At 38.6% G+C, this 13,743-nt stretch overlaps 1 protein-coding gene across 1 annotated transcript; it reads right to left on the minus strand.

The window, feature by feature from the left end:
- Nucleotides 1-7,429: 7,429 nt before the first annotated feature.
- apoda.2 (apolipoprotein Da, duplicate 2) lies at nucleotides 7,430-8,589 on the minus strand. The gene is made up of 4 exons (XM_041992625.1): nucleotides 8,436-8,589; nucleotides 8,151-8,272; nucleotides 7,869-7,954; nucleotides 7,430-7,741 (listed from the first exon to the last, which is right to left on the minus strand). The coding sequence occupies exons 1-4, from the start codon at nucleotides 8,553-8,555 to the stop codon at nucleotides 7,500-7,502; spliced, it is 570 nt and encodes a 189-aa protein (XP_041848559.1). The 5' UTR covers nucleotides 8,556-8,589; the 3' UTR covers nucleotides 7,430-7,499.
- Nucleotides 8,590-13,743: the final 5,154 nt, after the last annotated feature.

The raw sequence follows: 13,743 nt of genomic DNA on the forward strand, positions 1-13,743 counted from the left end.
CAAGTTATTAACAAATTAGAGTCATGCAGGACATTCCAGTGAAAATGTTATAAAACAATCAGGATGCTCTCTGGCTCTAGTTGGGGGAAAATGGGCTGTTTTTTTTTTTTTGTTTTTGTTTTTTTGTTTTTTTTTTCAATAAGTTCATTTGTTTGTTTACATCATTGTGTCGTTTCTATATTACTCCGTGTATTTATTTGGTTTATTTGAATGCATGATGTCTTTGTTGTGGACAAAGCTGCTGCTGAATTATTTAAAACTATTTTAGGTACAGGAAAGTAGTAGGTCAACAAATCTGAGGAAGAACTTGGCAAAATAAATTCTGTTTATGCAAAGAGATGGTTCAGAATAATTAGATTTAGCTTCATTTAAAAATATCTTGTCATGTTCACATCATGGTGGCTCACTGGCATAGTTCACAGGTCAGGATTTTAGCAGTTTTACATGCAAAGAAAACAGCATCAGTCCGGAAATCCATCTCTTTGCTGCAGGAATATCCAAACACATAACTTTTTTAACCAGAATACAGATGTTAACGTTACATTTGTGTATCATTGGCAAATATTTTAACAGTTTTCATTGAATTTGAAATATATACAGCAATCTTGTTTTCATTATCCTCTGTCTTCCATAAACAAGTTTAATCTCATAGAAAACTGAGAAAGTCTTCTACTATTTTCTGTCCTTGGATAAAACGATTCCCTTGTTATTATAAGGGAATACAAATTTCACCCTGGAAATTGGTGCGGCACTCAGGGTTGCAAAAGTGGGCATAGTTCACTTTTTCATTACAGAAAGTCACTTATGTCATTGTTAATATCTCACGTAGAGATTAGAAAAATAAAAGAAACAAGCCAAAGACAACAAAGAAAAGACAGATTGATTGTATTTGTCTGTAAAACAGCCAGCTCCCTCTCATCCCTGCTGTGTGGGGCTGACGTCTACAGTGCAGTCACGGATAGGTAATTATAGTTTAATGATTTCAAAATGTTGTGATTATCAGGTACAGCCTGCAGAATGCATGCCGTTGCTTCATGTTGCATTTGAAGGCACGTTGTGTGTTAATAGTGAAAATAGTTAAGTTACTGGGCTGCTTCAGTAGTGCTGAAAGAATAGAGGTTAAGTACATCTCTATTGGCCAAACTAAAAGAGTTAATCAGATTTTTTTTTTAGTGAATACACAAATGGTTTAAAATAACTTGCCATTAAGTATGCTACTTTTGGATCTGAAACAGTTTAGAAGCTTGGATCTGGAAGGGGAAAAGATGTTGGCCATTTACTGAGGAATATTTAAAGTGAGAAACAAAAAGTGCTTTTACAAACCAAACTTCTCAAGAGAGACATAGAATGTTTTACCATAAACGTGTAGGACCAGAAAAGCATTCATCATCAGTATCTCTGGTTTTTTCTCTGACATTTAATTATCTGAAATGTCCTGTCGCTGTTTAACATGCACAATAGTTTAAACAAATCATATCATTTACATGCAAAAACTAATAAATGCTGTCTGCTTCTTGACAAAAGCCTGCTGGCTACAAACATGTTTAAATTAAAGAAGAAAAAGATCAAAAGGCTACATTTCCAGCTAATGCACTTCAGAGAGGAGTGACTTGTTAGCTGCAGCCAGATACATCAAGGCCTGGTTAAAGCAGCAGTGCTTGGTTTCTCCGTGGATGAAGGCGATGAGCACGACTGGTCAGAAGATCAAGGAAAGAACCAAGTGTGCTGTAAGAGAGAGAGAAAATATCAAAGGGCGGAGGAACGCTAAAGATGCTGCATGTAAAGACCATAAAGACAGATTTCTGAGGACAATCTGACCCCACTTGTTTGTATCACACACTTTAGTTATGATTTTATTCTGCTCATCTATCTTTTGAAGTTCAGCAAACAGTGTATCCAGGATTTTGATGTGTCCTAAATTGAAGTCAAGAGTTCTACAGTTACTTTTTTCTACAGTTTCACAAAAAACATAAAAAAAAAATCTTTAAAGTGCTATTGCCATTAATTTTCAGTTTCACACTGACTTTATTGTCCAGCTTATTCACACTAACCAAATGCTGTGATTACTGTATTTTGTACTGCAGCAATGCTGGATGGATGTGGAAGTTTTCTAAAGCATAAATTCATTTAGATTTTCTCCACTTGGGGGCAGCACAAGAGGCCTTTAATACAACAGTTTTAGTGAAGTCATTGACCTTTTGATCATATATATACTGATCAAAGTTTTACTTACAATAATAACAGACAAAAGGAGTTTCTCTTTGGAAATGAATAAAGCTATCAAAAAAATTGTGGACCTGCTCACAAACAAAATCAAAAAATTAAAACAATCTGTCTCTCAATCAATAAATCAATCAACCCACATTTCACCCAAAGGAAAAAAAAGTCTAAACTTTTGTGCAGGAAAATAAAAGACACCTCCCAACAGCTGCTTTCGTAATAGTTGAACTACAGTGTTACATGACAAGTGGGAAACACTGCTGCTTCTGCAGCTGTGCACACACACACACATACACTGCAGATTTAAATCTGGAAGAGAAAATGCCTGAAAGTGTGGGGTTACATATGTGTCCTCAGAGCTTGAGAAAATTTCCTGCTGCTGAGGGACAACAGAGGTCACAACATCCTTTTGATCTTTCACCTGAAATTATCCAACAGATTGCATACTTGAGCTGCCGTATTTTAAAAAGGGTTTTTGAAAGGGGAATTAGCACGGCTAAATAAAATTTATAGTTTTTGCACTGTTAGCAAAACATGGACAAATTTGTAAAAGTACCAATGGGCAAATGATGGTGAATCAGCATCACAGATTTCAACTACCAAAAAAAAGAGGAGACAGTATGGATGAGGCATTTCTTGCACCAGGTTTGACCAGGAAATGGTCAAATAATAGTAATGGCCAGTGGTGGGTAATGAAGAGAGACTATAGTGTGTTATGTGTCTCAGAATGTTGGCAAAATTCATTAGTGGGCACCAAAGTGAAAAAGTCAGTAGTGCTGCTTTATGTTTATGGGTCATTTCATGATACCTGCCATTTGACAAATTCTTTGATCTGTTAAAACAAGAAATTAGGAGTAATGGCTCCTGTGCTTGTCATGAAGAAAACTAGATGTCTTGTATTTCAGTGCAGCGCTTTTTAATTATATTAATTGAGATAAAGAAGGGTCCCTGAGGATCTCCATGTGGACAAGTGTAATAAAATTAGCTTTACTAAGACCCACATAAACCTTTGCAGACTTTCAGATGCATAATGCATGAATTAAAGAATATATTTTGAACAATGACTTCAATACACTTATTTTTATTGTATTATTTTATTATTTTATACTAGTTACTGATCCACTGAATAAACTCAGTAAACATGTTACAGTAATTTTCTTACAGTAATTGTGTTTTTATTTAAATATTCATAGGTGTTTTGCAGTCAAATCAAATTAAATTTTATTTATAAAGCACTTTTTATACATAGAGTAGTACATAGTGCTTTAATAAAATACACATAAAATAACATATCAAAAAGAATATAAAATAACAAATTAGAAACACACACCTACTCTTCCTCTCTGTCACACACACATTCCCACCCACTCAGAAACAAACCTAAAGCAACAAACAACAATTACTTTTAAAAAATGATACCTTCTATATCTGACTGAAGTGCTGCATTGTGAAAACATCTGTGTTCAGATCCTTTTTGGTCATTGTGCAAGCTGAGACATTATCTCTAAAGCACTTCTTCTTTCGTACATATAAAATAAGTCACGAAAACTTAATTGATCAAAATAAATCAGTGTATTCCTCCTGTCTGCAAGCAGTGTTGTAGCAGGCCACTGCTGCATACTGGTCTTCATAGCCCCCAGCAAACATTTCTAATCAGAAGTTAAACCTTCCCCTTTGAAGGATTAGTTTAAGAATCAATTTAGTCTTAGATATTCATCACTTTTGCAACTGATATGGTTTAATCCAAAATAGGATAAAACTTTGAGTTATTTAAACCAAGTCTCTGGATTGGCCATTTCTTCTCCATTCAAGAGATGTTTGTATTTTGTTAAACTGATACAAATACTCCAACAACAGGAAAGTGAACAGTCCAACATCCAAGAGAGTTGTTTGGAGTTGATTTCTCCTACAGAGGTCTGGTTCAAATTCATGTACAAGAACGACAAAAGAACAATAACTTTAGGTTTCATAGGTATTTATTGGCAAGTAATTTGTCTGGTGTTTGGCATTTGTTGAGTTTTCTCTCTCTCTCCTGATAACATTTTACTACTTTTTCAGTTTAACAAAAAAAGGTTACTTAGCAAATACTTACCTGCACAAACAAAAAGAAATGAAAAAAGTGAGCTAACAAAACAACTGGTTTGTCCAATAGCAGACGAATAACAGATAAACAGAAGAACAACATATCAACTGAAAGAAAGAAAGAAAGAAAGAAAGAAAGAAAGAAAGAAAGAAAGAAAGAAAGAAAGAAAGAAAGAAAGAAAGAAAGAAAGAAAGAAAGAAAGAAAGAAAGAAAGAAAGAAAGAAAGAATTCAAATTCAAATAAAAACTTAATTTAATGTCATTTAATTTAATTTAATTTAATTTAATTTAATTTAATTTAATTTAATTTAATTTAGAGAGAATGAAGGAACTTGTCTTTTACATTAAAATCTTTTGTCGTGTGCCTTAAAGAGGAGAAAGACTCGGCTCTAATCTCAACTATACAAGAAAAAAAAAACTCAAAATGTTACTATTCACAAAGATTATGAAAGTGTCTTGATTATGGAAATAATGATTACGAGTATCAGTATGAAATAAGTTGCTCATTTGAAAATCAAACAAACCCAATGGGAAAAGTGGTCTCCAGCTCAAGAAATAAAACTGTAGATTATTTTGTGGTGGGGTTTGTTCTTTTCTTTCTTTGTTTTATTTTGCCTTAGATATTACAGGGGAATAACTATTGATGATCTGTTGAGTTGAGCAGACTCATAACTGAATGAGATACATCCAGGTCCCACCACCACTTGCTCCATCACTAACGACTAACGTTGGTGAGAGGCCTGTTTGAACAGCGTATTTATTTGAACAGGTGCCAACTCTCTCACTCTCCCCCATCTTCATCACTCAGAGGGGTCTAAAGGATGTGATCAATAACAAATTTACAGGTGTCTTCAAAAAAATGAAAAAAAAATCCTCAGAAACAAAATTCTGTGCACATTACAAGACCACAGCTTTTTCTGTTTTCTGTTCATGTCTCCTGATCTTTCTCTCGAAAGGCAACGCTCAAAGATGAACTTGGTTGTCTGTTTTATTCTCTAGGTTGAGGTGAGAATATGAAGGCCTTGCAAATGATTTCCTTAACTCTGCTGTTTATTGCATCCAGTGCCAAGTTCGTTAAGATTGGAAAATGTCCTATGCCTGCAGACCAGGCCAACTTTGACATTTTCCATGATGAATCCACTTTTTACCGTTCCTTTGCTGCCATTTATATCAAGTCATGAGAGTGGTCATCCTGATTCACGTGAAGTCAGGAGAGACTCTGGGAAAGCAGGAGGAAAAACAATAGTTATACATTTCTGTAGAAAGAATCCTCCTTCCTGAAGACCTTGGGTGAACACACAACTCCAAGAGCTGGCATCAAAACAACCTCACATAGTTGTGTCTCCACCAGAACCAGTCTGACTAAGGGTCTGAGGAAGGACCAGATAAAGGTCATCTTACCCTCGTAGTGAACTTTTTAACAGAGCATGTATATGAAGTGTAATATAGTAACAATCATTGTAAATACAATTTATAAATTAATATAGTAAACAAAGTAATTATAGGTGTGATTATAATATTATATGGAGAGCAAAATAAGCCAAATTTCTTCCACACCAGACAAGTCAGTGCAGCTTTGCCAGCAGCCCGAAGGCTCCAAACATCACTGAAGTCCGGTACTCACCAACAGTGAGTTGCTGTGAATACCGGAACCACATATGTTCACTTTATTTTCATCTTTAAGAAATGTGCAATCTTTTTTTATAGCTTTCCTCTTCACTTATTTTCTTTGTTTCACTCATGTTCATTTTTAAATTGATATGTTATTCATCTAAGTATTTTAAGACTCTTGACGTTCAAAAAGTAAAATTTGCTTGGCTAAAAGTCCCTCCTCATTCACAGCTGATCCTTCATACATGTCAGAGTTTTGAAAGTGAACAAGAGTGTACAGAGTACACCACAGTACAAATGTTACACTTTAATTAAAAGGAAATGCATTACAGAATGAAATTATTTTGCATGTTTTTTAATTCTCTTAGTGATAATGGAACCATTAATTCCACCATTGGCTCTGCCAAGGTCAAGTACTCCACTGTGCCTGCCAAGCTGGTGGTGTCTTTCACTGAAAGTAAAATTTAAATTATTACAATTATATCCTTATATTCAAGTTCAGTTACACTCAGCAGCTTTAATACTATTTAACCACCAAGGGTTTTTTCCTTAAGACTTTCCCCTGGTTCCTACTGGGTTCTGGTTACTAACTATGATAGTTACTCTCTGGTCTACAGCTGCACCAAGTTCGACCTATTCCACATGGAGCTATCCTGGATCCTGAGCACAAAGTCCAGCCTGCTTCAGAAAACCATCGAGGAGCTGCATAACATCCTGTAATCTGTTGGCATCAGTGTAGATAATATAGTCCCTACAATCCTTTCTTAAAAATCCTGGATGAAACCATAAACCAAGGTGAACTCCAAGAAAAAATACAGCTTAAGAGATATCTTTAAAGTGTCATAAACCTAAGATCCTGTGGAAAGGAGTTTCAAAGAATAAAAAAGAAGACTTGGACAGTAGAGTTGGATCTGTTCGCTGAACTTCAGCAATGATCTGTAAACACTGTGGGAATGCTTTAAAGGAAAACAAAACCAAACCTAAAAGTAGGAACAAGCTTACAAGACAACATAAAAATCTATTGATTGAAAAGTGATGTATTTTAAAACAGTATTAAGAATATAAGTAAGTACTCTTCTTACAATAAATCATTTCTTTTTAACCTCTTAAAGATTAACCTTAATTGTACAGCTAGAAAATTAAGCTGACTTGGGAAAAGTTGGGATATTAACAGGTCATTTTAAAGACAAAGGTATTACATTTAGATTAAAATTAGACATTTAGGTTAAAGATCAAAAAAGATTTTGGTAACTGAAGCACAGCACTGATTTTAAAGGTGTTGATTAAACTGAGTGTAATTTTGGAGGCAGTAGAGTTTTGTATTGTATAAAAGGGATCGATAAGTCTGTAAAAATCACAAAAATTTTTCAATCTGACTGCCTAGTTTTATCAACTTGTATTACTTTAACATTTGCTTAACAGCAGGATCCTTGCCATTATATTACAGCGGTTATTCAGTCCTAATATATTACATCAGACCACCACATATACCCACAGAACCACAAGAACTCAAATGTTTGTTTTAAGCACGTAGATTTATTACACAGATCTTGCTAAATTAGATTAAAAGATACCACATCGCTGGTTTACAGATTCATAAGGCTGCAATAATCGACATCCTGGTTGGTGCTGAGCAGTTTGCTGATATTAACTCCATTGGAGGTCAAGATGCTGTGCAGCTCCTCCAGGGTCTCGTCAGGCAGAGTGGGCTGCCTGCTCAGGATCCAGGCAAAATCCGTATGGACTGCACCAATGTCAGTGCAGCTGTAGACCAGGGCGTAGTTGTCGTAGTCGGTGGACAGGACCCAGTAAGGGGAAGGGGGAGCGTCTGGAAGTGTGAAAGGACAGAACAGTCAACATGTTTCTTACATTTGTAATATGTTTAGTAGCACAGCTCAAATGTAATTCAAAATGCTGGAATAATGAAGTGTGTGAGGACAATGAAGGGTCCATACCCTCAAAGAAGGAGACCAACAGTTTGGCAGGCTCAGTGGGGCTGGGCTTGGCGGTACCAGTGATCTCATCAATGGTCCCATCAGCCCTAAAACAGAAAAATAATTACAAGTTTAAACATGAGTTATGCCAGAAAACAATATATTTAAAAAAAAAAAACTGGACATAAAAAACATGAAAGCCACATAAAAACTTTTCAAACTTTTTTTAAGTATAAATAAGTAATTAGACTACTTTTCCCAAAAAAAATTGCAAGTGATCAAATGATAACAGATGATGCTCACTTCAGTTCTCTGTTGAGGACACCAACAACTCCGGGGCTGTTCAGGCTGTAGGTGGCAGTGCTGCACTGGCCTGTCTGGAAACTGTTTGGCAGTCTCTGGATTTCAAACCATTTACCAAGATACTGCAGAAGAAGTAATCAAATTAAGTGTTAATTACATGCCACAGAATCCTTCTTGTGTTCAGTTTTTGCTAAGTAGGATAATGATCACTGCAAAACTTATTGATTATTATTAAAAACATAAATTTTAATTCAGCCTTGGTTTCTCATTCATTTATAGTCTCACCCTTGCAGCATCAAACTTCTGCTGAACAGCAGCATCGGGGCATTTGCCTGGCATGATAACCTGAGCATTGGCTGCCAGAACAGACAGCAAAAAGAGTGAAAACACCTGGAAGGCAGTCATTTTTCTCCACAACCTTTAAAAACAGAAAGCAGATTTTAAAGTTATTACATTTTCTGAAATAACTCATTTAAATCTGAGCAAAAAAAGCTTCTCAGAGAAGAACAGGACTGAGTGCTCACCTGTTTTACTGGATAGGAGTGAGGTACAGTGTTTTGATGCCCTATTTATAGTGACAATGTTTTGCAACCATTCTTACCTATTTGCTTATTAGGTTATCTTGAGACAGCTGAGTGAGATTTTTGGCACCTGTTCAGTTTAAAAATATAACCTATGACAGAAAAGGTTTATGTTGTACACAGACCTTGGCTGGTGGGTAAATATTTATTTAATATGACCTGTGTTAACTTGGAAGTATGATAACAAATTATGTCACTGGCTGTGTGTGCATGTGTGTGTGTGTGTGTGTGTGTGTGCGTGCGTGTGTGTGTGTGTGTGTGTGTGTGTGTGTGTGTGTGCGTGTGTGTGTGTGTGTGTGTGTGTGTGTGTGTGTGTGTGTGTGTGTGTGTGTGTGTGTGTGTGTGTGTGTATTTTTATCCTTATTTAGTGTGTAGCTGAATTTTTCTAGCTGCTTCAGTGTTTTTTCCACTGTGTGTTTAAATTGTTCACAGGTGATATGCAGCCCCTTGAAAAAGCACTGATGCCCTTTGAACTTTCCACATTTGCCACTAATTTAAATATATTTTATTGGAATTTTATGTGACAGACCAACATAAAGAAGAGCATAATAGTGAAGTGTAAAGAAAATGACAAATGGTTTTCACAGCTTTGTAGACATTATTTGTATTCAGCCCCCTGAATTCAGATACCTATAAATAAAACCCAGTATATCCAGTTATCCTTAGAACTAAACTAATTGGTAAGCAGTGTGCAATTTATTGTAAGTACAAATGCAGCTGTTTTATGAAGGCATTGGAGGTTTGTTAGAGCACATAAGTGAACAAGCATCATGAAGCCTGAAGAACACAACAGACGGGCCAGCAACAGCGGTTCCTGTTGTGTCTACATAAAAATGTTATCACGCTAACTATAGAACTCTCTTCCCTTGATATGAGAAAATTATTCAAACATTTTCTTTGTATGATCCATCCATCCATCCATTTTCTTCCGCTTATCCGGGGTTGGGTCGCAGGGGCAGCTGCCTAAGCAAGGAAAACCCAGACCTCCCTCTCCCCGGCCACATTCACCAGCTCATCCGGAGGGATCCCATGGCGTTCCCAGGCCAGCCGAGAGATGTAGTTCATTCAGCGTGTCCTGGGTCTTTCCCGGGGCCTCTTTCCGGTGGGACGTGCCCGGAACACCTCACCAGGGAGGCATCCAGGAGGCATCCTAACAAGATACTGACCCTGTGGAGAAAACTCATTTCGGCCGCTTGTATTCGCAATCTCATTCTTTCGGTCACTACCTACAGCTCATGACCATAGGTGAGGGTAGGAACGTAGATCGACCGGTAAACCGAGAGCTTTGCCTTTTGGCTCAGCTCCTTGTTCACCACAACAGACTGATGCAGAGTTTGCATCACTGCAGAGAGAGCACTCCACCCTTTTCTGGCTGAGGACCATGGTCTTGGATTTGGAGGTGCTGATTCTCATCCCAGCCGCTTCACACTCGGCTGCCAATCGCTCCAGTAAGAACTGAAGATCACGGCCCGACGAAGCCAACAGAACCACATCATCCACAAAGAGCAGAGACCCAATCCTGAGGCCACCGAACCGGATCCCCTCAACACCTCGGCTGCGCCTAGAAATTCTGTCCATAAAAGTTATTAACAGAATCGTGACAAAGGGCAGCCTTGGCAGAGTCCAACCAGTACTAGAAACGATTCTGATTTACTGCCGGCAATGTGGACCAAGCTCTGACACTGGTCGTACAGGGACCGGACAGCTCATACAAGCAGGCCCGGCACTCCATACTCCCGGAATACCCCCTACAAGAGTCCCCAGGGGACACAGTCGAATGCCTTCTCCAAGTCCACAAAGCACATGTAGATTGGTTGGCAAACTCCCATGCCCCCTCAAAGACCCTGAAGAGGGTGTAGAGCTGGACCACAGTTCCACGACCGGGACGAAAACCACACTGCTCCTCCCCAATCCGAGGTTCAACTATCCGACGGACCCTCCTCTCCAGCAACCCTGAACAGACCTTACCAGGGAGGCTGTGATCCCCCTGTAGTTGGAGCACAAACTCCCCTCCTGAGCCGCCAGATGGTGGACCAGAATCTCCTCGAAGCCGTCCGGAAATCATTCTCCATGGCCTCTCCAAACTCCCCCCATGCCCGAGTTTTTGCCCTAGCGACTGCCGAAGCCGCGCTCCGCTTAGCCTGCCAATACCCATCATCTGTCTCTGGACTCCCACAGGCCAAAAAGACCCGATAGGACTCCTTCTTCAGCTTGACGGCATCCTTTACTGCCAGTGTCCACCACGACAGGCACCGACGACCTTATGGCCACAGCTGCAGCTGGCCGCCTCGACAATAGAGGCACGGAACACAGCCCATTCGGACTCAATGTCCCTCGCCTCGCCCAGGACATGGTTGAAGCTCTGCCGGAGATGGGAGCTGAAAATCTTTCTGACAGGGGACTCTGCCAGACGTTCCCAGCAGACCCTCACAACACGCTTGGGTCTGCCAAGCCTGACCAGCATCCTCCCCCACCATCTGAGCTAACTCAAGACCAGGTGGTGATCAGTTGACAGCTCCGCCCCTCTCTTCACCTGAGTGTCCAGAACATGCGGCCGCAAGTCTGATGACACGACTACAAAGTCGATCATCAAACTGCAGCCTAGTGTGTCCTGGTGCCAAGTGCACATGTGGGCACTCTTATGTCTGAACAAGGTGATCATTATGGACAGTCCATGACGAGCACAGAAGTCCAACAACAAAACACCACTTGGATTCAGATTAGGGGGGGCCGTTCCTCCCAATCATGCCCCTCCAGGTCTCACTGTCGTTGCCCACGTGAGCATTGAAGTCCCCCAGCAGAACGAGGGAGTCCCCCGGAAAGAGTGCTCTCCAACACCCCCTCCAAGTGTTGGGTGTTGTATGATCTCCTCAATTTCTTTGGTGGTTGTAATACAAATTCATTAGCGCTTTCTTCTAAAAGCTCATAGAAGACTGAAACTTATGCACAATATAATATTTCAGGGATTCTTCATCCTTAAGAATCTCCGTATCCAGGATCTCACAGTGATCTAGATCTAAACAAGATTTTACCCAGGCACGAAAGACGTAATGCTTCTAACTCTGAGGGATTACAGCTTAAACACAGTTGTCATTTGACAGCAAGAATACAGGAAGTGCAGGTGATCCGGATAGCAGATTGTTGCTGTAATTAGAAAATGGATAGGGTCTATGTCTCCACTGACCCAGTGAATTTATAGCCAGGACTGTTTGTTAAGGTTAAACCTGCTTTGATCCCTTCGCCTCACTGTGACTTCTTAATACTGGGTGCAAACAACACGAACAGAAATCCCCTGTAAAAAGCTTACACCTGGGAGATTCTTAAATTAGCGGTTTAGTTATCCCAAAGCCCTGTTCTCTTAATTCCTAAGTCCTTCATTCGAGACCTGTTAATTTTTTTTTCAGTAGAATTCTACATTTAACATACAAATACAAACACATAGAAAATGCAGTATGATCCCTTGTCTCTGCTCATAAAAGTGATAAATATCTACATTATGAGCTAATGTATTGTTTTTTGGTATGTTTCTAATAAGATATTTCAGTTTCTCCTGCTGAAGTTACCACCATGCACTACAGACACTTATACACCACAGATCATTTAATTTGTTTGAACTTTTTTTATGTTGTTGTGCATAACATTAATGAACCAAATGGATGAAAATCTAAAGCAGAACTTTGCATAAATCTAAAAATGTTGCAGCAACTCTTTCTCCCTGCCTATCTGCTATGTTGCACCACCATATTATTAAATGTTTCATGTTTTTCACAGCTACCATCATTTCCATCATTTTGGAATGAATGAGATGGAGGATTTCTTTCTATTTTTTTTTTTTTTTTTTTTTTTTGCTGGTTTTCATTTAGTACTAGAAGTTCTCAGAGGGCCCAGACCGCCAGTAAATTTGTTTAAAAGCGATTGTGGACCGTATTTCTTAGTTAAAAGCTCAAATGGAGAAATGCTCCCTATCTCCCCACACACATATATAATATTTTTTTTTTTTTTTTTTTTTTTTTTTTGGTTGGTTGTTGGTTTGCTTGGTTGGTTGGTTAGTTGGTTGGTTGTTTTGTTTTGTTTTGTTTTGTTTTGTTTTGTTTTGTTTTGTTTTGTTTTGTTTTGTTTTTTATGTTATTCCTGTGATTTTCAACAGAGTTCAGATGTGGAGATTGAGCTGGCCATGACAGGCTCTTGATGTGGTGATCCTCCATCCAGACTCTGATTCTTCTAGCTGCGTGGCCTGGAGGATTGTCCTGCTGTAATCCTCTGAGTTGGGGAGCACAGTCTTAGCATGAGGAAGTTAATGTTTTTCTAGGATAATACATCTTTCACAGGTACATCTGCCTGATTCCAGCCTTGCTGAAGCACCCCCTGCTCATCACTGATCCCCCTTTATATTTAACATTCAGTGTGAGATAATGTGACTTGTAGGCCTCTCCAGGTCTCCATCTAACCATTAAACAACCAGATTTGGGCAAAGCTGAAAACTGGATTTAAAGAAGATGACCTTCCATTAGGGTTCTACTGTCCAATTCCTGTGGTCTTTTTCAAACTTCAGCCTGAGGTCTTTGCTTCTCAAAGATTAAGATGAGTTTTGCATGATTCCAGTCTTGCCTGTAGGGGCCTGTTTCCGATTGTTTTTGCTGTGCACTTCACCCAAGTCTCAGTTTGACATAGTGTTTGAGCATGACCTGTATGTCAGCCTCTGGTTCTTGAATGATGAGTTTGCAGTCATCCCTGTCAGTTCAGGTTGTCTCATATTGGAAAATTCTATTCAGATGTCTAACTTAACTAATCAAATAGATTTTAAAACCAAACAAACAAAAAAGAAAAAAGAAAACTTGCCTTATTAATAAAATGTACAAATAAATTGCCCCCAAGGACACACTTCTTCAGAATTGTTTGGAAGTCTTGATATACACTGCTCAAAAAAGGAACACTAAAATAACATGAATGAAATATTCTTATTAAACACTTTGTTCTTTACATAGTTGAATGTGCTGACAACAAAAGCACAC

Source organism: Melanotaenia boesemani, chromosome 8, assembly GCF_017639745.1.
Source record: "Melanotaenia boesemani isolate fMelBoe1 chromosome 8, fMelBoe1.pri, whole genome shotgun sequence".
NCBI classification, from domain to species: domain Eukaryota; kingdom Metazoa; phylum Chordata; class Actinopteri; order Atheriniformes; family Melanotaeniidae; genus Melanotaenia; species Melanotaenia boesemani.

What these genes read in the sequence shown, in the direction of transcription:
- apoda.2 (XM_041992625.1), bottom strand. Translation starts at nt 8,555, where the DNA reads ATGACTGCCTTCCAGGTGTTTTCACTCTTTTTGCTGTCTGTTCTGGCA. An exon ending in AGAAGTTTGATGCTGCAAGG is followed by an intron (nt 8,273 to 8,435) that starts GTGAGACTATAA and finishes CTTCTTCTGCAG; the next exon opens with TATCTTGGTAAATGGTTTGA. An exon ending in GTTGGTCTCCTTCTTTGAGG is followed by an intron (nt 7,742 to 7,868) that starts GTATGGACCCTT and finishes TCACACTTCCAG; the next exon opens with ACGCTCCCCCTTCCCCTTAC.